Source organism: Pygocentrus nattereri, chromosome 15, assembly GCF_015220715.1.
Source record: "Pygocentrus nattereri isolate fPygNat1 chromosome 15, fPygNat1.pri, whole genome shotgun sequence".
NCBI classification, from domain to species: domain Eukaryota; kingdom Metazoa; phylum Chordata; class Actinopteri; order Characiformes; family Serrasalmidae; genus Pygocentrus; species Pygocentrus nattereri.
Window position 1 is genome coordinate 24707 of NC_051225.1, and position 27566 is coordinate 52272.

At 42.8% G+C, this 27566-nt stretch overlaps 2 protein-coding genes across 4 annotated transcripts; one reads left to right on the forward strand and one right to left on the reverse strand.

Annotated features, from left to right (window-relative positions):
• Positions 1–1261: 1261 nt before the first annotated feature.
• rnf13 (ring finger protein 13) lies at positions 1262–19489 on the forward strand. Of its 3 annotated transcripts, XM_017681897.2 has the most exons (11): positions 1262–1425; positions 1612–1675; positions 5544–5664; positions 5792–5872; positions 7372–7500; positions 7735–7822; positions 9070–9160; positions 9400–9505; positions 9597–9690; positions 17753–17833; positions 18094–19489. In XM_017681897.2, the coding sequence occupies exons 3-11, from the start codon at positions 5560–5562 to the stop codon at positions 18456–18458; spliced, it is 1140 nt and encodes a 379-aa protein (XP_017537386.1). In that variant the 5' UTR covers positions 1262–1425; positions 1612–1675; positions 5544–5559; the 3' UTR covers positions 18459–19489. The 3 variants fall into 3 exon arrangements, with proteins under 3 accessions (XP_017537386.1, XP_017537384.1, XP_017537385.1); XM_017681895.2 differs by lacking the exon at positions 1612–1675 and having other exon boundaries at positions 1262–1458; XM_017681896.2 differs by lacking the exon at positions 1612–1675.
• Positions 19490–19774: 285 nt separating this feature from the next.
• On the reverse strand, positions 19775–24792 carry LOC108410696 (profilin-2-like). The gene is made up of 3 exons (XM_037545081.1): positions 24627–24792; positions 21654–21846; positions 19775–20912 (listed from the first exon to the last, which is right to left on the reverse strand). The coding sequence occupies exons 1-3, from the start codon at positions 24759–24761 to the stop codon at positions 20815–20817; spliced, it is 426 nt and encodes a 141-aa protein (XP_037400978.1). The 5' UTR covers positions 24762–24792; the 3' UTR covers positions 19775–20814.
• Positions 24793–27566: the final 2774 nt, after the last annotated feature.

Here is a 27566-nt window from a genome sequence, read left to right on the forward strand (position 1 = left end):
TTCAGGTTTGATGTATATGTTATTTATTGAATGTAATGCCGTGATTATGGAGATGACTCGCAGAAGGAGCTGCTGATATTTGGGTGTTTATTTGTGTTTTGCTCTCTGCTCAGTGATCCAGTTTCAGTGCAACACTGTGTTCATCCAGACGATGGCGCTGTTACACAACATTTAACACCAGTAAACCCTAGACTTTAGCACTGCTGTAATCCGATTTATACTCCTTTTCTGCTGAATTTATGTCCCTTAACTCGTCCTACAAGTCTGATGTCTGGAGTGTTCTGAGTCCGAATTGTTCGGTCTGATTGGGAATGGCTTTTCTTTTCATTCATTAATAGTTGATGGAACTATAAAGCTAAAAGTTTGTGCAGCCCATTTAAATCACTATAATGCTGGTGCCTAGTGCCCGGCAACATCCCGGCAACCACCTAACAACACCCTAGCAACCAGTTGGAATACCACAGCATTCATCTCACAACACCCAAGCAACCACCAACAATACTATAGCAACATATTAGCTCCCACCAGGGACACCATAGCAACCTCCTACACCCTAGAAACCGCCTTTGGGACCATAATAAGCACTTAGTGAAACCCCAGTAACCACCTGAGGCCGCACAGTAACCGTACACGGCTGAAGGGCTAACACGTGTAATACGTCCTGGTCAGCATTGAGAAACCAGGCCCTAAACTAAGCATTAAAACAGGAACAAAATCAGCTGGAAATGTTCTGAACAGGATAATTCGGTTATATTGCAGGCCCAGTAAACTGCTCTGCCTCGGTGAGCTGCTCGTTTATTTCAGTTGACCTGGTGCCCCTCTGGAGTTCTGCTCACACTGCTGCGGTTATAGATCTGTTACAGGAGTGTACAGATAGTTTCAACAGCATTAATGCTTACACTTTCACATTTCAGTTCAATTACGTAAAGCCTGCTTGACGTTCATGGTTTTACTGTGATCACTATTGTAATTCTTTATTAAAATTATTGATCAATTGGATCTCCACCTGTGTACCTGTAATATGTATTGGTCTCACTGGGTAAATCTAGGGCTAGATCTCAAATCTAGGGCTAGAACTCAAATCTAGGGCTAGATCTCAAATCTAGGGCTAGATCTCAAATCTAGGGCTAGAACTCAAATCTAGGGCTACATCTCAAATCTAGGGTTAGATCTCAAATCTAGGGTTAGATCTCAAATCTAGGGCTAGAACTCAAATCTAGGGTTAGAACTCAAATCTAGGGTTAGATCTCAAATCTAGGGCTAGTGTTCGCCCTATCTAGTGAACACGGCGTGCGGGCTGTTGACGGTGTGTTCCGCAGAACGGCCTACTCAGCGTTTAGGCGATGTACGTTTATGTCGAGGGAGTGATCGTTCCCGTCGCCCGTGTTTTGGTCTAAAGCGTTAATTCGCGGCGTGGATGTGAAGGTGAAGCGCTTTTATTCCACTAAAACGATTTATGTGAGTAACTGAACTCGCTGCTGGGTTAGCTTAGCTTAGCTTAGCTTAGCAAGAGCGCAGATGCAGCTAGCGGGTAAACTGCAGAAATCTCTGATTAATATTGCAAATATTTGTCATTAGAGAGTCTTTAACCGCGTTAGTTCTCATTCGCAGGCTTTGCTCAGCCGTGTTTGGGCTGTTTGAGGGTTTCTGTAGCCGCTGCTCAGTTCAGGACGAGGTGAGCTGATCCGCTGTTTGGGTTATTTTGGGTTTATTTGGGTTATTTTGGGTTATTTTGGTCGTCTGCGGTTTCTGCTGTTAGGCTCGTATTTTAGAGGTACAGGGAATCCACAGCTTTGTGTGTGTAACGTTAGAGCTCCCGTTCCACCTTAAATGATGCGGCAGTTACATTATGATAACGCCTCAGGTGCCACACTGGAACTGCTGCTCCGTTTAAGGTGGAACGGAAAATTCGAGCAAGAAGCTGATTTTAGCCTCGGGTTTTTCAACCTGCATCAAATTAAGCCCAGGTTTATCAGGACCAGGAGGGGCTGGCTGGCTGACGGGTCAGTCTCGGGTCAGTGGAACGTGTATAATCAATAGGGTGATTATTAGTCCTCTTCACTCTGTTTAGAATCAGGTTGAACCTTTTTTAAGGTCCTCCGGCTCGGACGGTTCTCCGTGCTGAGGGTTCTTGTCTACTTTGAAGTGAAGGTTCTTCTGTTCAGAAACGGCTCCTTTCAGTTTCTGATGTTCAGCCAAATCAAGAAACTGCGGTGTTTTGGGAATTTTTACTTTTCCCGTTTGAGAATTTCAACAGTTCTGAGCAGCTGAAGCTCCTCCGGTTCCTCATTTCACCTTTTAGACGATTTACCTGGAGGAAAAGGGAGATTGCCCATCATGCATTTCTCTGTGTGTGTGTGTTTATACACGTTTTATGTTTTTTTTTTTTTGTTTGTTTAATGAACAAAAACAGAGTGACCGAAAATTTAACATCCGAGGACAAAACCCTCAGACGGAGAGCAGTTTATCTGCAGCACAGCGTTCCACACACTTAAAGATGGTTCTTCAAGGGTTCTTTAGTAAAGAAAACTGTTCTATTTAGAGCAATGGATATTTAAAGAACCATTGACATGTTGAAATGGTTCTTCAGATTGTGCTGTAACTGCTTCTATATAGAACCTTCTTAAAAAGGTTTCCATATAGCACCAAAAAGGTTCTGTTTTTACACACTTGACATCATACCGGTAGCAGAACCCTTTTTGGGGTTTTATAGAACCATATGCAGCACATTCTCTATGAATCCTTCCTCAACGTTTCACAAAGGGTTCTGTAGTGTTGGTGGTTCTAGCCTTCTAACTGTTCTGATATTTATTAAAGAAAATGTTACTTCATAAAACCATGAGCACTCAAGGGTTCTCTCCGTATAATTAAAGGGTTCTTTGCATTGTTGAATGGTTCTTCAGGTTGATGAAAAATTGCGATAGACGGTTCTACATAGAGCCATTTTGAAGAGGGTTATGTATGTAGAGCACCCAAACGCATTTTTTTAGTAATTATTACTCGACGGATGTAAAAAAATAGGGTGTTTTGAGTGTTGTGGGTTCATATGGAGCCATTTTCTTTACTAAACCATTTTTCTGGCATTTGTGTTTGTAGAATTTTTAAAAATCAGTAAATTCTCAGTAACGTTTTTCTCTAAGAGAAACACCAGAAGAGTATTTTCTGTTTTCTGTACTTTCTGAGTGAAGCTAAAGTCACAAGTTGCTTTCCTTCTTAGAAAATCTGGAGTCGTTCCTGGAGGCTGGGCAGTCGACACGTTTCTCAAAAGAGTCGAGCGGTTTCGTGAGGCTGCGGTGATGGAACCCAGTTTATAGTTCATACAGTAATAAACAGATTTAAGAGACACTCTCAGTGCTGCGGGAGAAAGTCTTCTCTGGGCGTGTTTAAACTTTCTTGTTCCAAAAGTGAAACCAAGCAGGAGGAGGTGTTTGGGTTCTATGAGGAACCGAGCTTGTTTTTGCTTATTTCTGATCAGTGAGTGAAGTGGCAAGTCTAATGGAGGTGGAGAGCAAGGACGGTTTCTTCGGCCTTGACTGAGTAATAATTTGACGCGTCAGGAAACCGAAGTGTTAATACACCTTATATACAGGCAGGTCAGTGACGTCCGAGATCCTAAAGGAATTAATCACATTTCCCAGGAGAGACGGTGGATTAACAGGCGAGCCGCTCATGATGCTGATGTTTGGTGTTTATTCTGCTGAACTGTATAAACTGTAAACACAGTCACTGATATGTTGGTGTATTTGTTGAGAAAACATCTTAAAGCATCACAATTCAGTTTTACATGCATGTTTATTCATAATTAAATACACCTGAATCATAAACGAACAGACTGAACATCCTTAGGATTTTATTTATCATATTTTCAGTAGATCAGTTTGTACCATGGATGGAATTACATTGCAGGTTTAGTTTTGTGTGTGTAAATGAACCTGCAGCGCTTCTCAGCGTTTCTCAGGGAAATAAAGATCAGCTGACTGGACTGTTTACTTAGTTGCTGATCCTTTATGATATTTATGATCTGAGTGTTGCTGTTAGTGACTAATACAGATTACTGTGAGTATTTTACTGTCAATGAAAACTCGTCAGATGTTACAGTAGATCATTAACAATACGCTGTTCAATCGCGGCTCAAAATCAAAACAGTAAACAGATGTAATATTTCAGCTGTCAGTGCAGGAGAATCAGAACTTGAGCTGATGTTCTGCTTCTCCAGATGATGATCGTGATCGTGAGTCAGGTTTGGTCTCATCAGTGCAGCACCGTTCGTCTCACTTAGAACTGAGTATTAGCAGAACATTAGAGGAACGTAATCAGAACGCTTGCAAAAACCTCACAGAGTGGAGAACATTTCTTTCCGATATTTAAGATCAACACATTTGATCAGTAGAAGATCATTCAGCACCACCATGTGGTTCAATTATAAAACACTGTAAATGATGCCTTTACAAGACGATCAGTCCTGCTGTTACACTGCACTACAGAAATAATGACGGGCTGTTTTTCTTCATTTTTCTACTAAACTTAATGAAGGCATAACTGTACCAAAAGAAAGTAACTTGGCGACGAGAGTCCATCAGAATCTCGGCCCTGATTGGTTGGAAGCTCGTTTACTCGCATTCATTAAAATTCACAGATACCAGCTGATACCATGTGGCGTTAGCCGAGTTTACTTTTTCTTGTTTCTTGTTTACTCTGGTTTTCCAGTAACTGCTGCGTTTGTCTGTCATCTGACTGCATGACTCACAGATCACAGCATGTTAAATATCTCTGCTCCTTATCCTCACAACTTCCTGTCCAGAAATGTGTGCTGTGTCGGTGCTGCACTGTCCTGTCTGTTTACTGTGTCTAACATCTGTTTATTGTATTTATTGTTTCTAGCTTAATTTTTTATTTGCACGTTCACACTTTGTGTTCCATGTTGCTCTGCGATGTTCCTGGTGGAATGTAATTTCTCTCCACTGTGTTCTTGTAAAAAGATGGACTGACAATAAAAGCCTCTTGATTGAATGTAGCTGCTGCACTAATGAACAAACACAGCAAAGGAGGATCTGATCACTCAGAGTTATTGATTCCATCATAGTCGGACACAAAGCCGGCACTAACTTTAAACATTCCGCCTCGACAGATTCCCGCCGCTTCCCCAACATGGGTGGAGACACACAGGCCAACAAAACGGAGGACATCGGCGCCTGCTTTAGCCTCAGTGCTCAGTGTTAGCAGCACTGCTCAGCATCTCAGCATGTTTGCTCAATACTCGGTTATTCTGAGTGAATCAGCTTTATTGATAACGGTCCATAGTCAGATTGTCTGTAGAGGCTGTGTTTCCTGTGGCAGGTCAGTCAGACTGAGCGTTTCATACAGTGAGAGTTTATAAATCAAGAAGAACATGTTCACTAACAGCTACATTTATTCTGAGTAGGCGCTCTGTTTGGTATCAGACTCTGTATCAGTGTGGACTAAAACACATGCTGGTAGTTGGTCTGTTAAAAAAAAATGGTATTGATGCTTCTCGTGTGTATGTGTGTTCTTGTTCTCTGCAGGGATGACTGTGTGAAGATGGAGTGTGTTAGAGTGTTCGTGCTGTCGGCTGCGCAGGTTTACACACTCTTCACCCTCCAGCTCTTCATCACGGCGCGGCCTGCCCACGCTGACATCACCGCCGTGAGTCTTTGCACACGCTCAATTCTCTCTCTCTCGCTCTCTCTGTCAGATAACTTGTAAATATTGCGATTATGTAAATAATGTAAATATGTGTACAGTGTGAGTAAAGACTGTACTGTTTTTTCAGGTTTCGTCTGATAATAAGACGGAGAGTTTTGATGACCTCCCTGCGAGGTTCGGGTACCGGCTGCCCGGCGAGGGGCTGAAGGTGAGCATGAGGGTCAAACCTGAACCCTAAATACAGAGCTGTTTCTCAGGAGCTCTGCCAGCGTTATGTTCTGTGGAGCAGGGTGTGCAGTGGCCTCGTGGGCAATCTGCTTAATCCTGGATTTTGCAGGAAACCGAGACGTGAGACATGTTTGGTTTCTGATTTATAGTTCTTTTATAGAGAATTCAGTAAAATAAGAGTAAACAGAAAAACACCTCATTGGTTTCATACAGTTCAGAATTCTGCAGCACCACTTCGGCTGCTCTGTGATTTCTTCAAGTTCAGAGTCTGAATCAGAGTTCAGCCACGCCCCTACAGGACCCTGAGAGCCACACCCCCCTACCTGAGTGGGTGTAACGTAGGTTTATTCTAGTCTTTATTCCCATCTGTATTATCGTTCTGCTGCTGTATGAGATGCTATTTTGGCTACTCTCCTCTCAACTCACAACTCCCCTTTCAATTCTAGTCCTTTATTTTAGTGCTTCACTGCCCACAGACACATTTAATCAGTTTTCTTGTGAGGATCTTCACTGTGTATCTGGAAATGTTGTTCAGGGAATTTAGAGGGTTTTAAATTGAAAATATCACCAGAGGAAAATCTCCACACAGAACACGACTACAGCGGTCTGCAGAACGGTCAGCCTCAGAGTCTGAATGATGAGTCATGTTTTTGGAGGTCAAAGGTCTGCACATCTCCAGCCTGAAAGGGTTTCACAGGATCTCTAAGATCATAGTGACCTTAATCACTTTGGAATGAAGGAAATACAGGCAACTTTCACTGGAGAGACATATGAGCTTTGAATTCGTCTTTATTAAACACAGACAGAAAGTAGAGAAAATAAATGGTGAGTTTAGTGTCACTCGCTTACAATTTTACCTGTACTGAGTAAACAAGACTTAGTATTTCAGTTTAGGAATTAAATGTGGAGCCTACAGAGGGCGCAATAGTAGTTCAGTCATCATATTAATAATAACTATAGTAATAATGGGGCACCATAGTAGTTCTGATATCATATAATAATAACAATAAAACAAAGGGATTTTCTCTGTGGAACTAAAACAGCTTTAACTTCAAAAACAAAAAGTGCGTTTAGATCCAGGTTTGTCTGTCTGAGTTTGTTCTGATAGTGCTGTGATGTTGGTTTTGTTGATTCTTTCAGCCCACAGTTCAGTTTAATTCTTGATATTTTGATCAGAATTCGAATAAAATGATGGTTACATTGTAGTTCAGCTCAGTAACAACACGAGAGCTGATCGGTGATGTTTGGAGCTGATTACTTGAAGACTTTGGTTCAAGCTATGCAGATGTATTTGATGACATAATTAATAGTTTCCACAATGATTTTGATTCCCACAATGATTTTGCTGCATAATAAATAAACTGATGAGATTCATGTTGACAATCTAATCATAAAGTTGTCCTAAATGTATGTAGGGTTTGTGTTGTCCTCAGGCCAGAGATCTGACTGGCTGTTTTTTTTGTGTGTTTGTTTTTTTAGGGTTTCTTGATTGGAGCTCGGCCTGAGAACGCTTGTGAGCCCATAGATCCTCCACCAATCAGAGAGCGGGAAAACTCCAGCACCTTCATCGTCCTTATCAAACGCTTTGATTGTAACTTTGACATCAAGGTGCACACCCACCCCCCCCAAACACACACACACAGAGTGACATAACTACAGAGTCTTTACTGTCCTCTAACATTTTGTTTATCTACATCCCAGCAAGCATTCCCTAATTCAGCAGAACAGGAATTCCGCAGAAGATTCCTGCTGTTTGTGTGTGTTTTAATAGAATGTTTATTTATAATGTTGAGTGTAAATTAAACAGCTGCAGTCAGTGAGGAGTGTGTTTGTTCTCTGCAGGTTCTTCATGCTCAGCGTGCAGGATATAAAGCAGCAATCGTTCACAATGTGGACTCCGAAGACCTCATCAGTATGGGCTCTAACGACTGTACGTCCAGCGCGCCCACACACACATTCTTGTGTATCAGGTGACAATTTTGTTACCTTGAACTTTAAGGGGCCCATATCACGAAGAACTATATTTTCCTCACTTTTTTGTAGCAAGAGTTTGGTGTTGTTTGTAAATACAGTTGAAGTATAAATTTCGGCTGTTTGCTTACCAGAATTTCCAGCCTGTAGATGCAGACTAAACTGCAAACCCAGCCTGTTTTGAATGAATTGTTTTTGTGATTTCACAAAAACCAAATGCATTTGCATACATTTGTGCATTCAGCCTCTGGCAAACTAGCCACACCCATTCAGCCTTTTGGCACACTAGATACACCCATTTGCATTGAATTGACAAGGACGCCGGACTGCGTTGTGAATCAGCTCAGCTCATTTTATGTGTTAGTGCAGTAACAAAGATGTATTTTTAATAACCATAAGAGACAAAAAGAGACTGAAAAATTTGTGGAAATTATGACTCTTTCGGTTAAATAGAACCTCACATACATGATGCGTGAGTCTCAGAGACCAAATCAAAATAAATCTAATGCAGAATACGGGCTGATTAACATCAGCGGATTTACTGGCTGACCAGCAGACTAACTGACACACAGACTGCTCAGATCTTCAGCAGGTGTTGGGGTCTTTGGGGTTTTTCACACTAGAGCTTTTTTCCGGATCCAGGTTCTCTTTACTCTGTGGGGTTGGTGCATTTGATTGACTGTGAAAGCTGTGCTTGAGGCTAAGAGCAGAACAGAGATCCAGTCTATGGTCCTCCTGAAATCGATGGTCTGGGGGAACTCTGGTGGGTTAGGGTTCCACTGTGCATGTGGAGGCTCTCCGCTCCCAGCGCCGCGTATGGCGCTGCTTGATTGGCTCATTATGTAACATGATGCTTCGACTCATTGCTTCACTTCCTATGGAGTGTGGTGAACGGGGAGGGGACGGCTGTGGACAGAACGTATTTGTATCCAAGGAACATAATAAAAAGCAGTAAACAAATAAAGCTGCCAACCGTCCTCCAGACCTGCACACAGAACAGCGACATATGGAATTACGCAGTCGATCCACAGTTTGGATGGAGTGGGAAAGCAAACCAGCGATAATGAGCTCCTCCCCCAAACGAGCTCAGAATCGGTCCTGAGTGCGGCTCAATTGCTCGCGACAAGTCCTTAGTTTCCCCTTCAGATGAGCGCAGTGTCTTGTGTAGATTTGTGTATGTTGACCCTGTTTTATGTTGTGTTTTAGTGGACATTGTGAAGCAGATAGACATTCCATCAGTGTTTATTGGAGAAGATGCTGCGATCGCTCTAAAGCAGGATTACACCTATGAGAAAGGGTGAGTTCTCCACTTAGAACGTTACCCACTCAACGTTAAACTCTGCTAATGATTCACAACCTACAGCAGTTCAGACAAGCTCTGTTTCTGTGAGTGAGATGCACCGACTCCACATTCTGAGCAGAAACTGTTTTAAAGAGAGAAACCGTGCACTGATCACCGTGTGAGCTCAGAGTGTCTGATCACTCTCTCCGAGTTCGCCTGATGTTTTGTTTTGTTTTTCCTGGTTTTGTTTGTAGAGGTCATGTGATCGTCATGCCGGATTTCAGCTTGCCTCTGGAATACTACCTGATCCCGTTCCTCATCATTGTTGGAATCTGCCTCATTCTTATCGTCGTTTTTATGGTTGGTTGTAGAAACGTTTGTTGTGTTGAATATTAATTAGTAAATTAGAAATCACTGCTGTTTGTTTATCTTTTGCTTTCTTTCTGTTCAGATCACAAAGTTTGTGCAGGATCGTCACAGGGCCAGGAGGAGCCGCCTGAGGAAAGATCAGCTGAAGAAACTTCCAGTTCACAAATACAAGAAAGGTAGAAAAAGCAGGGAGTTGCTATTCTGGGTGTCACTCCGTTGGTTTTCAGTTTTTCATGGTTTGAGCAGTTTTCAGCCATTTTGTACAGACAGTTCTGTGCAGGATGGTAAGATTCAGATGCTGTTTCTCTGGTCAGTAAGTAATAATAATAATAATAATAATACATTTTATTTATAAAGTGCCTTTCAAGAGACTCAAGGACACTGTACAGTAAAAGCGAAAAACAACAAACATAGAAACAAGAGATAAAACAATTGTTATAGCAATAAAAATATGGGCGAAAGAGCATAAAAATAAAACCTATGATAATAATAAAAACACAAAGATAAGCTGCTCACTCATATGCTATCTGGAAAAGATGGGTTTTAAGACTGGCCTTGAACAATGATAATGAAGTACAGGTACGTAGCTCTAGTGGGAGTCCATTCCAGAGTTTGGGGCTAGCAACACAAACGCTTTATCACCTAAAGTATGCGTTTTAACAGTCGGGACTGCAAGGAGGTGCAAATTTGAGGAGCGAAGGTTCCGTGGAGGAACATAGGTCTGTAGCAGGCTACCTAGATATGCAGAGGCGTGTCCATGAAGAGATTTAAAAACCAGCACCAGTAATTTATACTGTATACGATACTGTACTGGAAGCCAGTGAAGATGCTTTAACGTGGGTCTAATAGATTCCCAAGATCTTTTATGGGTCAGAACCCTGGCAGCAGAATTTTATACATACTGCAGTCTAATTAGAAGCCGAGTAGGGAGGCCATGCAACACTGCGTTACAATAATCCAGTCTAGATGTGACAAAAGCATGAATAGTAGTCTCAGCAGCAGCAAATGAGAGATATGGGCGAATTTTGGAAATATTCTTCAGGTGATAAAATGCTGTCTTGCATATATTTTTAATGTGAGGTTCAAATGCCAGTGTTGTGTCAAAGGTGACCTGAGCAGAGGACAAGGCAACAAAACCTGGAATATCAGGTATGGAAATCAGTATGCATTCCGATTTTTTGCTATTCAGGCTCAAGAAGTTTTCAGACATACAAGCCCTTACATCAGTTATGCATTCAATTAGTACAGTGGGAGGAAGAGTATGGGATGGCTTGGTACAGATATAGATCTGCACATTGTCTGCAAAGCAGTGTAACTGAAGACCATGCCTTCTAATAACGTTACCGAGAGAGAGCATGTATAATATAAAGAGCAGAGGGCCAAGTACTGAGCCCTGTGGGACACCATGGGACAGCACACACGGATCAGACTGAAAACACCCAATTGAAACAAACTGCTGCCTATCAGCAAGGTAAGATTGGAACCACTCAAGAGCAGTAGCATTGATGCCGATCACATTTGCAAGCCTGGTTAGTAACAGGTTATGACAAACAGTATCAAAAGCAGCAGAGAGGTCTAATAAAATCAACGCGTTCAACATCCCCCGGTCAGCAGCTAAGAGCAAATCATTCACCACCTTAACTAGTGCCGTTTCAGTACTGTGATTCTTCCTGAAACCAGACTGGAACACTACAAACAGTTCATTTGCTTCAAGGTGATCGGTTAACTGAGAAGCAACAGTCCGCTCTAATAATTTTGCCAAAAAAGGAAGATTTGAGATTGGCCTAAAATTAGCGAAGTTCTCCGGGTCTATGCAAGGTTTTTTTAGCACAGGGGTAACAGCAGCCAACTTTAAACAGGCTGGGACCAAGCCAGAAGTTAGTGATGAATTTATGTCCTTTGTAATAAGAGGACAGAGAGCAGGTAGGCAAGATTTCACCCACTGTGTTGGAATGGGGTCTAATTGACATGTAGTGACTCTAGAGTTCATAATAAGCTGACATATAAGATCCTCATGAACAGTAGAAAATGGAGAAAATTGCCTACTCTTAAAATGTACAGCTAGAGACTGAAAATTCATTGAAGGCATTGTAAGAGGAAACTGCATAAATTGAGTCAATCTTATGGTTAAAAAAGGCCACAAACTGAGAGCAAAGTTCAGCTGATGTTAAAGGAAAGCAGTTTAGAGGACGTATCAACTTCTTGACGGTTTGAAAAAAAACTTGGGGATTGCCATTTGAGCGTTGAATGGCATTTGAATAGTAGCTGGTTTTTGCTTTTTGCAGTTCCTCTTTAACAGCCAATGTGATCTTTGTACGTAAGGGCATACACCGTCAAGCCAGTTCTCCTCCAGAGACGATCAAGCTGACGACCAGCAGCTTCTAGTTTGCGCAGCTCTGGTGTGTACCAAGGCGCAGGATGTGTGAAGGATACGTTGCGAGTTTTTAATGGCGCCAGTTCATTAAAGATATCTGAGAGGGTACCGTCATAAAGGGTCACAAGCTGGTCTGTATTGTGACTGTTAAGATCAGTCAGATTAATCTGATTAAGCATGTCTGTGAGGACAGAAGGATTAATATGTTTAGTATCTCTAAATTGAACTGGTGTGATCTGCGCTGCCCACATTGAAAACAGGGTATAACTAAATGAAGTGTGTATTTACTCAGAGAAACACTATTACGGTACATACAAGTGATATAAAAAGTTGTGCAGTAGGTGTGTAGTTGGGGTGTGTAGAGGGTGTGGTTGATGTGTAGTTGGGGTGTAGTTGGGGTGTGTAGTAGGAGTAGTTGTAGTATTTATGTCCAGAAACCCTAAAAGTTCCCAGGAGCTTTGTTTGCTGGGTGCTGCAGTGCACCAGTCCAGAGTTCTCCACTATTTCCCTTTTGGCTGCAGAACAGAACATCATTCCTGATGAAGTTCTCACTCCATATAAGGTCTCCTGCAGCTCCAACGGTCTCCACCAGAACACATGGTCATTTATAACTCATGTAAACACAGACTGCACCGAGAGTGACTGGAATTCCAGGAGTGTTTTCACCTCACTCACTCACTCACTCACAATCAGTTTTATGGAAATGAGTTTTCACACAATAAGCTCAGACTGAAAGTTCAGCTCTGAAGTTCATGTTTACACTGGAACATACTGAATGGGGATCTTCTCATTCTTCTGCCATCAAGGAGAACTGGAACCAGACTTTCTTCAGCTGAGTGTGTTGTTACTGTTGTATTTTCTTTTAGGAGGTTCTAGATCATCAAAAGTTAAAATCAAGTTTAATATAAACACCATAATCAGCAGCTTTTCCCTGCTCATTATTTTACTCTCTCTCACTCCTGTTTCTCTCTCTCTGTTCTCTACTCTCACTCTCTTCTCTATCACTCTTTTCTTTCACTCTCTCTTCTCATTCGCTTTCTCTCCTCTCACTCTGTGTGTGGCATTTAGCAGACATTCTTATCCAGAGCGACTTACAAGAAGTGCTTTGTCTATCTAGGGTAAACTGGAGTAAAGTATCTTTGCTAGTTACCAGTAGGTTAGAGAGAAAGCCGGTCCTGAGCAAACAGTCAGTGTTGACACCCAAAGAAAAGGATCAGTGTTAAACACAGAGCAGTGCAACACAATACAATACACTTCACTACACTACAATACGTTATACTACACTACAGTACACTACAATACACTACAGTACAATACAATACATTACAATACACTACAGTACAATACAATACACTATACTACACTACAATAGATTACACAACCATACAGTACACTACATTACACTACACTACAATACAATACACTGGAGTACAATACACTAAATAAGAGAGATAAGAGATCAGAGATGCATTTGTCATTGCACAGTGTACAACGAAATTGAGCAGCAATCCAACGGCACTTCCTACATATAAAACAATTTAATATCTAAACATAAGGCTAAAATATATAAATTGCAGATTTAAGGGAAAAATCTTAAATATAAAGAAAAAGGACTATAAAACTATATATTCTATATATAACAGTCAATAGACAATAGACAGGTGAGGTAGCAGTTGTAGTTGCACATTCCTTGGACAGCTTATAGCGTTATATAATATGGCACATCTAAGAATTATTGCACAGAAAGAAAACAGATTATAGACTATAGACCACACTCTCGAGAACAAATGAATAATAAATAGAACAGAGGTGGAGTGGAACTCTGGAACAGTGGAACAGTGGAACACTGCAACAGTGCACAGTGTCCTATGAAGTCAGTGCCAGTAAAGAGCAGTAGTGGAGTTCAGTCGGTTCTACTGAGCCCAGTGTTCTATAGAAAGTCCCTGTCAGTGTGTTTGGAAGTGTTCAGTTCCCGCACGACTCTGGGGTAAAAGCTGTTTGTCCAGGATGAGATGGACCTAAAGCGTTTACCAGAGCGCAGCAGGTCAAACAGATGATGTCCCAGGTGAAATGTGTCCTTCAGGATGTTGGCTGCCTCCATGCAGGGCAGTGGGCAGCCGATGATCTTCTGGGCCGTGTTTATGATCCCCTGCAGTTTATGACCACTCTCTGCCGCTGAGCAGCTGCTGGACCACGTTGAGATGCAGTATGTCAGCACGCTCTCAATGGTGGAGCGGTAGGAGGACACCAGCAGCTCCTCCTGAAGGTTGTTTTTCCTGAGAATTCTCAGGAAGTAGAGTCTCTGTTGCGCCTTCTTGACCACTGACATGGTAGAAAAAGCTCTTCCCCCAGCTGCAGCCTTATGAATTCTAGGAACTATTAATAAGCCAGCACTCTGGGATCTGAGTAGTTGTGAGGGCTCGTAATAGGAAACAAGGTCTTGCAGGTATTCAGGAGCAAGACCATGTAGGGCTTTATACGTCAATAAAAGGATTTTATAATCAATACGGAATTTAACAGGCAGCCAACGAAGTGATGATAGCGCTGGACTGATATGATCAGATGTTCTAGTTTTAGTGAGGACCCTGGCTGCGGCGTTTTGGACTAGTTGGAGTTTGTTTAAATTCCTCCTCGTGCATCCTGACAGTAGCGCGTTACAGTAGTCTAGCCTAGAAGTAATAAAGGCATGTACTAGTGTTTCTGCATCACGCAGGGACAGGGCATTTCTGATCTTGGCAATGTTGTGAAGATGTAGAAAAGCTGTCCTAGTGATGCCGCCTATGTGTTGATCGAATGATAAATCTGAATCTATTATAACGCCGAGATTTTTAGCTGCTAATCCAGGTGTGGCTGGAAAGTCGGCGAGATTTAAGATTAAATCTGGTGATTTACTTCTTGCTAATTTTGGACCCAGAAGGAGAACCTCTGTTTTGTTACTGTTTAATAGGAGGAAGTTGCGTAACATCCAGCCTTTCACGTCTTTTACACAGTCCTCCATTTTCTTTAACCTGTATTGGTCATCAGGCTTGGCTGATATGTACAGTTGAGTATCGTCTGCATAACAATGAAAGTTTACGCCATGGTTACTTATAACTGTGCCTAACGGTAACAAGTATAGTGTAAATAGTAATGGTCCTAATATAGAGCCCTGCGGAACTCCAGATCTCACTTTTGAATAATTGGAAGATAAATTGTTTACACTGACGAACTGCTAACGTTCTGATAGGTAAGATCTGAACCATGATAGGGCCGTCCCTGTGACTCCAACCATGTTTTCTAACCTTTCTAGGAGAATATTGTGGTCTATTGTATCGAAAGCCGCGCTGAGGTCAAGCAGCACTTAGAGAGATATAGTTGAAATAGGGTTTATAATAACTGGCGGTACTTCTTTGAGTAATTTTGAGGGAATTGCATCGAGTGTGCAGGTTGTGCAGTTTGCAGAGGAGATAATCTTCTCTAGCTCCAGCTGTGGGAGGGGGTAAAACGTTTCCAGGCTTTTTTCTACAGCTGTTTTGTTCTATATCAGCCAAGTCAGATGATGGCCAAGCTGGATTTAATACTGTGGGATGAAATTTGTCATCTAATATTTTCAATTTTATTATTAAAGAAGTCCATAAAAACTTCACTAGTGAGAGTTGCTGGGATTTCTGGTTCAGTACCTGCCTGATTTTTGTGATTTGGGAAATCAGATTAAACAGAACTCTAGGATTATACTTATTATTCTCGATCAGCGTGCGCTTTGTTGAATAACGAGGGGACGTATATATATTATGGCTGAGTCGTAGCTCATATGAAATTAAGTAATGGTCGGAGATCGCTGAGGTTTGCGGGAGGATATTAAGCTTGTCTATGTTAAGACCTCGTGTCAAAACTAACCCTAACGTGTGACTACAGTCGTGTGTAGGCCCTGCTGCATTTTGGGTAAAACCAACAGAGTCTAGGATTGAGGTAAATGCCATTTTTAATGGGTCTTCTACCTTCTCAAAGTGAATATTAAAATCTCCTACAATTATTACTTTATCGTTGCACACAGCCAGGTTTGCAGCGAAGTCACTAAATTCTTTTATAAATTCAGAGTAGCCCCCTGGTGGCCTGTAAATGTTAAATAATGAAAAGGCATTCTTTTTTGTGAACTCAAAGGAAGTGAAAGTGTCGCATTGTTTCTGACTGATATCGAGAGTATTTTGGTATATTATACAGACTCCACCTCCCTCGCCTGTTAATCTCGGCCTATGTGCATAATTATAGCCTACAGGCGTGGCTTCATTTAAAGCTGAATATTCATCTGGTCTAACCCGTTTCAGTGAGACAGAAAAAGTCAAATTTATGATCGCTTATAATTTCATTTACGACGACTGCTTTAGAGTTTAGTGATCTTATATTAAGTAGTCCAAGTTTTAGATCTAAGGTGTTAGTGCGATCATCAGAACATGGATATATGTTGATTAGGTTGTTTAAACGGACTGATTGAGTTTTTCTTTGATTAAATTTAGTTTTAATTCGGGGCAAAGACACAGTCTCAATAAAGCTGAACCTGGGTGACGCCTCAAGGCGGATCGCAGACGGTCAGTTTAGCCTGTCTGTCTGCGGCCTGGTCCCGGCTCTGGATTGTCAGCAGCGGTTTACGCTACTCTGCCGACTAACTAAAAGACTATGAGCTGTGCTGCACGAAAGTAAGGCAGCACCCTCCCGCGTGGGGTAGACACCATCCCTACCTATAAGACCAGGCTTGCCCTCAAATCGTAACCAATTATCTATAAAGCCCACTTGATTTTCGGAACACCACTTAGACATCCAGCAGTTTAATGCCGAAAGCCTGCTGTAGGCCTCAGCGCCGCGCCGCATTGGGATGGGGCCAGAGCAGATTACGGCATCGGACATCGTCTGGGCCTGTTTAACCACCTCTCTAATATTAGCCTTAGTTACCTCAGACTGCCGCAGATGGACATCATTGGCCCCTACATGAATAACTACCCTCGAATATCTCTTATCAGCTAATCTAAGGTTGCCACTAATGTCCGGCGCTCTGGCTCCTGATAAGCATCTAACTGTAACTGCTGGCACCCCTAAAGGAGTAGCTAATTTCACGTGTTGGACAATCGCGTCTCCTATGACCAGAGTGCTTTTAACAGGCTCCACAGTGGGCGCTTCACTGAGCGGGGCAAACCTGTTTGACACGCGAATCGGAGGAGCGTGGTGTTCCGGTGGGCTAGATTTGGCCTCAGCGTTAGCATTAGCCTTAGCTTTCCGGCTAGACCGCCGAGTCGTCACCCATTCGCCCCGCTGTGAGGGCTCTGACGCCGAAGTCGAGGGGGTGCTAACTCTCCCTAGGGCACCCGGAGCTGCTAACACTGAATGTTGCTCTCTGTCCTTTAATAACCCCCGGATGTGCACCTCTAGCTGGGCCACCTCCTCCGCCAGAGAGCTAACTAGCTGGCTAACACAGCCACTATCACTAGAGGCGGAAAAGGGGGTTAAACTAAACAGGCCACACTCTGAGCAGACGAAACAACCAGCAGAAGCCATGAAATTTCAGCCACTTACCGCTTTTGGTTGATTTAAGAGCTGATAGCACAAAACGTTGCCGCAGTGATGCGCTCTCAGTCGCTCACAGTGACGTGCAATACGATACTCTATACTACAGTACAATACACTACAGTAGTGTATTATATTCTATACTGGACTACAAAACACTACAATGCAGTACAATGCAGTACACTACATAAATCATTCTTTTTCAGAAATCAGTTTTTCCGGCAGCTTTTCTTGCATTCTTGCTTTATTAATGAGGAAATTATTGAGGAAATTGATTTGCAGTTCAAAGTTACGACGCTGAACTTTAATGATGTTTGTTTGTGTTTCAGGGGACGTTTATGACGTTTGTGCAATTTGTTTAGACGAGTATGAAGAAGGAGAGAAGCTGCGGGTTCTGCCATGTTCTCATGGTCAGTTCAGCGTCTGCACCGTCACTCTCACCTCACAGAGTCCGTCCGGTTCTTTTAGTGATCTAATGTTTTTTCTGATATTCAGTGTTTGTAATTTGGGCCAAACAGCTGAAACAGAGGCTGAGAGAACCTGCTAGAACAAAATGGTGTTCCAAATTCCTGTCCATCTAAATTCCTGTTCTGCTGTCAGTGCAGTTTATTTCAGTATAGTGTTCTACGTTGTTCTAACGGAACTGTCTTCTCTCTCCGGTGGTCTTTAGCATATCACTGTAAGTGTGTGGACCCCTGGCTGACCAAGACGAAGAAGACATGTCCAGTCTGTAAGCAGAAGGTCGTTCCGTCTGAGGGCGACTCTGACTCCGACTCGGACTCTGGAGAGAGTGGCCCAGAGGAGAACGAGGAAATTTCGGAAAACACTCCGCTCCTGCGCTCACTGGCGTCCACCAGTGGTCATTCCTTCGGCACCATGGCAACGGCGCTTTCTCCGCAGGAACACGATGAGTCCTCCAACTACGATGAGCAGAGCGACATGGACACCAGCGACAGCGAGGAGGAGGTTACCGTGGAAACAGTGGTGGTGCAGCTGCAGCAGGAGCGACATGCAGGTGACGGAGCGAAGGCTTAAAGAGAGGGTCCGAAACCCAGCGGCCCGCTCCCCTCAGACTGTACCGGGTGGGGGCACCGAAACATCTCATCACTGCTCGCTTAAATTCACACCTCTCTCTCTCTTTTTCTCTCTCTTTTTCTCTCTCTCTCTCTCTCTCTCTCTCTCTCTCTCTCTCTCTCTCTCTCTCTCTCTCTCTCTCTCACACTCACTCACACACACACACACACACACACACTCACACGTCCTTTCTTAAACTGACGGATAAACGGACGAGAAAGTTCTGCAGATTAAATCAGGAGTTAATTAAAATTCATTAACCTTAACTTTGACTGATACACTAAAGGAAACACTCACCATAAATCGGACTCACCACAGTGTGTGTTATGCAAATCACTCTAATATTAATTAGTATTTTTCTGATTAAAACAGTGGCTGTATGCTATTTAGAGGGTGGGGTTTAACAGTCAGTTATGCGGTAAAGGTTTAATACTGTACGCTTTAAGTTTCTACTTTACATTTTCAGGAGCAGGTTTCGGGGATGGGCATGAGAGGTATGAGGGGGGGGGTTACACGGTTTAATAATAAACAGTGTTTAAATCAGAACAGGGTTCTGAATGGAGAACCGTAACTCGCCTTTTATCAAGCACCATTTTAATGACCTAATTTTCCTGAATGATTGTTGCTACAATACAAATAATTTTGTAGTGATTTCTTGCCAAACTCTAAAGATGAAAGATCAGAGGAGAATCGATCGGAATGTTGATCTGAACAGAATTCAGCCAAACTGGTTCTGGTTGTTTTTCAAAAGTTTTAATGAAAAACTTTTTTTTTTATGTTCAGCCTCTAAAGTTTTGATGCACCTTCATTAATATTCATGTAGTCATTTCATGTTTTTTTTTTTAAACAAGTAATTTCATATCATTTAAATACTGTATCTAGAAAGTCTCTACGATGAAGAACCATTACAGTCTTATGTCTGTTGCCTTTGTCTTTTGTCTGTAAATCGTTTCACATCATCTCAATTAAAATTATTTTGTTGGGGGAAAAAACATGATTTTCATAGGATCATTAGTGTGTGTGTATGAGTGAGAGTGAGACTGAGTAAGTGTGTGTGAGTGGACGTGTGACAGACAGTAAGTGTGTGTGAGTGGACGTGTGACAGACAGTAAATAAATACATATTTTGTGTGTGTGTGTGTGATATATATATATATATATATATATATATATATATATATATATATATATATATATATATATATATATACAGAGAGAGAGAGAGAGAGAGAGAGAGAGAGAGAGAGAGAGAGAGAGAGAGAGAGAGAGAGAGAGAGAGAGAGAGAGAGTGTGTGTGTGTGTTTGTGGGAGAGAGAGAAAGAGACTGTGTGTGTGTGTGTGTGTGTGCACGCACAGAAAAGGAAAACAATCATCAGGTAATAAATTTATTGATCAGTCTGTAAACAGTGAATCAGCCGATGGCGTTTTATGGGTTTGATATGTAATCAAATGTAAAAGTTTGGAGGGAAAATCAGCAGCAAATTTTGAATCTGTGCAAAAATACAAATAAAACGACTTAAAATCCGTCAACAGAAACATGTTCCGTCAGTGTTTTGGCACAGAATGAACGCGTTTTTCAACCAACCACCAACTCGTTTGTTCAGTTCATTCTACTTTAGTGTTTTATTTGGATCTGAGCTTTAACATTATTTAACATCTGGCTTACAATTTTACCATTTTAACAGCTTAAAATGCAGTAATTAATAAATCTATAAAAAAGTTAAACTGCATTGAATCCACCGAGGAGAGAAACATCAGGAGTACGTTAGTGTTTTATTAAAATAAAAAAAGCTAAAAGGCTAAAATCCGTCCTTTAAAACGAGTTTCAGAGCTTCTGTGTAAATAATTGGATGGAAATTAATTAAAAATTAATCCTTAAAAAAAAAAAATGAAGCAACTTTCCAGACAGCCTGAACTCCAGAACCTGAAAATGAAATAAAATTGGAGCGGGACGTTTACAGAAAACTCTACGGGAACGAAACCTCATTGGAGGGTTTATCCCAAAACTCGGGTGGGCGGAGCTTCAGTATAATCATGTTTACAATAATTCAGAGATAAACAAAAACGGGAATAGGACGAAATTAAAAACAGGAACAAGAAACTCATTCAGACGGAATCTGGAAAAATGACAGTAAATACTGAAATCGTTGATCAGATAATAAATCAAAATCAAATACTGACGTCTTTCTTCTTGAGTTTGTAATTTTCCTTCATTTCTTCATTGGCAGTGAATTGAGGACCAAAAAGGAAAGTGTGTGTGTGGAGCAGCAGGTGTGAACTGTTTAAATGTAGTGTTTTCTGGGTGGACGGCGCTGTGGTCAGTATCCGGACTTGCGCAGGTACTCAGCCATGTGGAAAGCCTTCTTGTTCAGCGTTCCGCCATGCATTCCCTCTTTACCCATCACTAGAACCAACGCTGGAGTAAAAAAACAGAAAAAAAATCAACAAAAACAAGAAAACCTTCCTACAGCGGCACGTTAATAAAATAAACTAATCGTCGGCTGCTGCTGGAAACGAGTCCAAAACTGATTCTGCATCCGAATGTTTTTCATTTTCTCCCGAAATGTGAAAAGTAAACTAGAATCCTGAATCCCGCAAGTATTTGGCCATCGAGTACGCCTTGTTATTCAGCCCGCCTCCGTGGACCCCCTCCTTCCCCATTACAAGAACCAAGACTGGAAGAAAAGAGAAAAAGAAGAGGAACGTTTAGAGGTTAGAAGAGCCCAAAGAACCAGCAGGACAGATTAGTGCAGAGTAAAAAACAGTGAGAAAGACTCCAGCGAGAGAGAGAACATCACAAACTAGAGATTCAGCCACAAAAAAAGCTTTCAGAATAAGAAGAGACAGTTTGAAAGAGGGATGCATCGATACCGATACTGATTCTGCGCTCATTTACTCATAAAAGTTCACCAATGTCAACATTCCGCTACCAGCTGATCCCGCGTGGCGTTGGCCGCATGTAGCTGCAGTTTGAATATTATGTGAATTCTGAAACGTTACTGCGCCGTTCTGTGGAACTGTTCTATAAACAGGAAGCTTTACTGATCAAATTTATCAGCAGTTCAGTGAATCTCACCTTCAAATCCAAACTTTTCTAAACAAATTTAAAAACATTGTTTATGAACCTAAAAACAAACAGATTCACTGAGTTTGTTACCTTTACCCGCTTTGCCTACAGACACGTTGAACGTCGGCTCTCCTGATTGGCTCTTTGTCCTTATGTCCATCGTCCCGTCGTTGTCCACCAGCAGACTGTCACGGATCACAGAACACTTCTTAGAGCCGAGAGTCAAACCGTTAGTAAAGAAACTCTCTCTGTCCTTCCCGACCAGCACGTCGATCTCTGTGGGCTAAAAACAAACAGGAAAAAAAACATGTTGTTAAATAAACATTTAAACATTAATTACAGTTCACGTTTCCATAGAAACACGTTTCAGAGAGAAATTCATCAACAGCTGTGTGGAAAAGATACTGAAACATTCACTAACGTTAACATCGAGAACGTGAGCTGTTTCGTTTATTTCCCTCCGCAGATTAAAGCCGTGTTCAGACTGCAGGTGAACCAGGTTTGTTTCTCAGATCTGATGTTTTGAGTCGACTGTCCGCTCTGATATGTCTGAGTGATCAGATCAGATTTAAGTGTCAGATTTCAGTAGCGGATGCAGGAGGAGCATCATCTCCCCTCCAAACTCTTCAGAACTCTCTTCATCATCATGAGTCACTGGAGCTCTTCTTCAATCCCAGCACTTCCTCACTGTGGATTCGACATCGTCGCTGTTTGTTGTGTTGCGAGTGACGAAAAGGACACTTTGAAATCTGATTTGCGCGTCCAGACTGAGACGCATCTGTAAAAATCTGATTGGAGTCGCTTTTGAAACAATCTCCAAATGTGGTTTGGATCTGGTTTCAGACTTCATGTGTTTTTTACTGTCCAGATTATCAAAATCAATCTGGATACGTCAGGAATCGGATTCGGGCTCAGAGACTAAAAATGGCCTCAACACAGAGAAACTCTCTTTTCTGCAGGAAGTGACTTTCAGTGTTGATCTGAGGGTAAAAACGCAGCTTCTGTTCAAGGTTAATCTGAACGTTTACACAGCGGCCGAGAGTTAAAGGAGATTTGGGCAGCGCAAACAATCACAGATCAATAAAGCATCTTGATATTAGTAAATAAATCAATCCATCCATCCATTTTCTAAGCCGCTTCTCCGTCAGGGTAGCGGGGGGGTGCTGGAGCCTATCCCAGCAGTCTTCGGGCGGAAGGCAGGATACACCCTGGACAGGTCGCCAGTCCATCGCAGGGCAGATAGACAGACACAGACAGTCACTCACACCCAGGGGCAATTTAGCACGTCCAATTGGCCTGACTGCATGTCTTTGGACTGTGGGAGGAAACCGGAGAACCCGGAGGAACCCCACGCAGACACTGGGAGAACACGCAAACTCCACACGGAGAGGACCTCGGTCACCCGGCCGGGGAATCGTACCCTCCCTCCTCGCTGTGAGGCGACAGTGCTACCCGCTACGCCACCGTGCCGCACTAGTAAATAAATTGAATGTATAAATAAAAACTCCCTGAAACCCAGAGGGATAAGCGGCTTAGAAAACGTGTGCCTTTGTATAAACAACTGTCACTTTTTCATTCAACCCACAGCAGGTTAGCCCCGCCCATTCAACCCACAGCAGGTTAGCCCCGCCCATTCAACCCACAGCAGGTTAGCCCCGCCCATTCAACCCACAGCAGGTTAGCCCCACTCCGTGTGTTGATTAAATACGTGAAAACAAGTTTCTACAACATCCAGCGAAGATAAATAATAAAGTAATAAACCACTTAGACAGACATTAAACATAGAGTTAAACAGAAACCCTGAACAGAGGCCGAGCAAACCGCTGAACAAACCGCTGAACAAACCACTGAACAGCCGCTGAACAAACCCTGAATAGCCGCTGGACAAACCACTGAACAAACCACTGAACAGCCGCTGGACAAACCCTGAATAGCCGCTGGACAAACCACTGAACAGCCGCTGAACAAACCACTGAACAGCCGCTGAACAAACCCTGAACAGCTGTGAACAAACCCTGAACAGCCGCTGAACAAACCCTGAACAAACCACTGAACAAACCCTGAACAGCCACTGAACAAACCCTGAACAGCCGCTGGACAAACCACTGAACAAACCCTGAACAGCCGCTGGACAAACCACTGAACAAACCACTGAACAAACCACTGAACAGCCGCTGGACAAACCACTGAACAAACCACTGAACAGCCGCTGGACAAACTCTGAACAGCCGCTGGACAAACCACTGAACAGCCGCTGGACAAACCACTGAACAAACCCTGAACAGCCGCTGGACAAACCACTGAACAAACCACTGAACAGCCGCTGGACAAACCACTGAACAAACCACTGAACAGCCGCTGGACAAACCACTGAACAGCCGCTGGACAAACCCTCAATAGCCGCTGGACAAACCACTGAACAGCCGCTGGACAAACCACTGAACAGCCGCTGGACAAACCCTGAATAGCCGCTGGACAAACCACTGAACAGCAGCTTGACAAACCTCTGAACAAACCACTGAACAGCCGCTGAACAAACCACTGAACAGCCGCTGAACAAACCCTGAACAGCCGCTGAACAAACCGCTGAACAGCCGCTGAAACTCAAAGCGGGGCTTAACCTGAGGTTAAAGGTTAGGATTAGGATTAAGTTTAAGGGTAAAATAACGCTGCCGTGTCCTCCAGTAACCTCAGCAGGTCTGAATGACGGAACTGACTGTTCATCATCCTGAACATCTTCAACTCTGAATACTGAGCAAAACTAATCACCCCCTCCGGCTAACCGGCCGCCCCGCTGCGGGTGAACAAACACAGAACTGCCCGCGGTTTAAAGCAGCGAAGAGCTTCTGCTCGGAGCTCCGTGTGTGATTACGAGGCTTGCTCGAATTTACCCGTCCCACCTTAAATGGTGCAGCAGTTACATTAGAGTGCCTGAGGCGCCAGAATTTAAGGTGGAATGGGGCCATTCAGGTAAGTAAGAGGCTGTTTTCAGTGATTAAACCCCCCAGTTCTCCTCAGATCCCCCTCCCCCTCCCCCTCCCCTCCACGTGCCCGGCTCTTTACCGTGATGTTGTTGAACGCGCCCCCCGCGTGCGCCGCCCAAACGTACTTAGAGTCCGAGTTACAGCCCACAATGGCGGAGTCCTGGCACGCGCCGTTGGACATCAGATGATCCACATAAATCTGCCAGGAGGACATTATACCTCCGCCTGACCACTGCAGCTTAATCTATAATCTATAATCTATAACCCTGACAGCTTTATTAACTTTATTGCAGTTGTGTGATGTAAGCATGATTAGATCTGTTCTGGGTCTGGAATTTTCTGCAGAATGTTTATAAACGTCTTTAGAAATTTTCCCAGGTTGACATTATTTAGAAATGGACTGTTCATTGGGCTTCAGCCGTGAGCTCTCATGGTGATGATTATGATGGTGATGGTGATGATGATGGTGGACTAAACGGTGGTGTTCAGGACAGTTAGCGCTCCATCATGACAGACAGACAGACAGACAGGTAGGTAGATTGGGAACCCAAATTCCCACTCAGTGTCTGATATTTAGCTCTAACACCACCGAGCAGTGAATCCGCAGTAATGAAGAGTTAAGCCTGTTTCCCTTCAGCGCTTAATTCCATACAGACTGAGAGGAAGAAGGACAAACAAACAAACGGTGAAAATAGAAAACAGGAAGTTCTTTTAAATTCTCTGAGAATTATTCTTTAATAAACGTCACGTGTTGCAAGTGAGGTTCACTGTAATTTGAGATTATTTGGCTGAAATGTGACATCAGTTCATTAATAAGGACAGATGAATTAACCCCAAAACTCATCCACTGTGGGGTGCAGTTCTCAGTGCTGAGCTGTAGGGGGCGGTGTGGTACAGGACAAACAGCACGGGGCCAAAACTTCAGCTCCTTTGTGGCCAGTTGTTCTCGAAATACATGCATTCAGGCTTAAACACAGATTCCGGACTGAGCTACACCTGTTACTACCCATTTATACTCTCCTCCTCCTCCTCCTTCTCCTCCTCCTCCTTATCCTCCTTCTTCCTCTTCTCCTTATCCTTCTTCTCCTTCTTCTTCTCCTCATCCTTCTTCTCCTTCTCTTGATCCTTCTTCTTCTCCTCATCCTTCTCCTTCTCTTGATCCTTCTTCTTCTCCTTCTTCTCCTCCTTCTTCTCCTTCTCCTCCTCATTCTCCTTCTCCTTCTTCTCCTCCTTCTCGTTCTGTTTATTTTACTGCCATTTCTTTGCCACGTAACTAGTCCCGCAGATACCGACGCCGTTCCAACTCCAGATTGTCCGGCTCGGTTGTGTGATGCGTGCGTGCTTATACAGCTTTTTGATGGGATGCACGGATTCCGAACAGCGGCCCGAAATCTGGGAATTTTTGTCCCATTGAAAATGAATTGGGAGGCTGTTGGCAGCCTGCCAGACATGAATGGCCCCCTCTCTCACACAACACCTCCAATCCACGCACGGAGCTCAATGTCTCACCTGCTCCCAGCCTGATTCTCAGCAGCTCTGTTAAGTGTTAACTGCTTTTAAGGTGGAACTGCACCAAGACAGCACAGAATTTTAAGGTGGAACTTCAGTTAACATAGCACAAAATTAAAGGAGGCACAGACCTTATAGTGGAACTTGAAATGACATTGCACTAAATTTAATGTGGCACAGTGTTTAAGGATTCAAGGATTCAAAGAGATTTATTGTCATTCGCATCACATGGTACATGAGGTGGAACGAAATTAAGATCTCATGGTCCAGTTTACACCCAAGAGCTGTTATTAAAATAGATAAAATAGATAAATAGATAATAGATAAAGGTGGAACCTTTTTAAGGAAGCACAGAACTTAAGGTGGAACTGCACTTAGGTAGCATTGAATTTTAGGGTGGAACTTATTGTAAGGTAGCACTGAGTTTATCTTGACAATGAATTGTGTGAAAAATTGTATGATAATCTACTGCATTTCTGCTTGCCCAAATGACACCGTTTTGCATACACTACTTCACGGCAGGCCCTGAAACACAAATTCACTGTTGTTCTGACCCACACTCTTCTGTTTGTCGTTTTCGTCCATCCCTCGTTTCTGCCAAAGACTCCAATTCATTTTCGCCACCACTCAAACTCTATTACTTTTTTGCCCGACAGCCACTAAAATGCATGTACTCAGTCAGGACAGGTCCCCAAGCTCTAAGCCACAACCATACTGACCCACACTCATCTGTTTGTTGTTTTTCCATCCCTTGTTCATCCTATTGAGACCAACTAATTTTTTCCACCTCTCAAACTCTATTACTTCTTTGCCCAACAGCCACCAAAATGCATATACTCAGTTAGGGCAGGTCCCCAAGCTCTAAGCCACAACTATACTGACCCGCACTTTTTTATTTGTCGTTTTTCCGTCCCTTGTTCCTTCCATTGAGTCCCTTTCATTTTCGCCACCTCTCAAACTCTATTACGTCTTTGCCCGACAACCACCATTGTACATGTACTCATTCAGCGCAGGTCCACAAGATCAAATCCACCGCGTTATTGACCCGCACTCTTCCATATGTAGTTTTTTCATCCATTGTTCCTTGTATCGACTTCCATAGTATCCACTGCACAACTATCCTGCGTTTCAGGAAAGGCACATTTCTAGTTATTATTATTATTATTATTATTATTATTATCATCAATGAATTGTGTGTCAATGTTTATTTGTGCAGGTGGGCCGTGCTGAGAGACCCTCCTCTCAGGCTTTTTCTTCCTCGTGTCCTGTTTGGAGTGAAAACACTGGCCGTCACTGTTGGAACTCTGTGTGCTTTGTTTTCAGAAGTTGTCTGGAGAGTAATTGTGCCGCATCTGGGAAAAAGCTAAAAGATGCAGTGTAATTTGGGTTAGTGAGGGTTGTTGGTGCAGATATTTTATATTTACAGAAACTAAACTCCAGACATCAAAATATTTTCTGATCATTCATCCAGCTGTCTGTCCATCACAGGGCCTTTGTTTATTTATTTGTT

Excerpts from the sequence above, each read along its gene's own strand:
- rnf13 (XM_017681895.2), top strand. Across the intron at positions 7,501-7,734 it reads ATTGTAACTTTGACATCAAG|GTTCTTCATGCTCAGCGTGC; the intron begins GTGCACACCCAC and ends TGTTCTCTGCAG. Across the intron at positions 9,691-17,752 it reads AGTTCACAAATACAAGAAAG|GGGACGTTTATGACGTTTGT; the intron begins GTAGAAAAAGCA and ends TTTGTGTTTCAG.
- LOC108410696 (XM_037545081.1), bottom strand. The coding sequence starts at position 24,761 with ATGTCCTCCTGGCAGATTTATGTGGATCATCTGATGTCCAACGGCGCG. Across the intron at positions 21,847-24,626 it reads GCGCGTTCAACAACATCACG|CCCACAGAGATCGACGTGCT; the intron begins GTAAAGAGCCGG and ends GTTTGTTTTTAG. Across the intron at positions 20,913-21,653 it reads TGTAGGCAAAGCGGGTAAAG|CGTTGGTTCTAGTGATGGGT; the intron begins GTAACAAACTCA and ends TTTTTACTCCAG.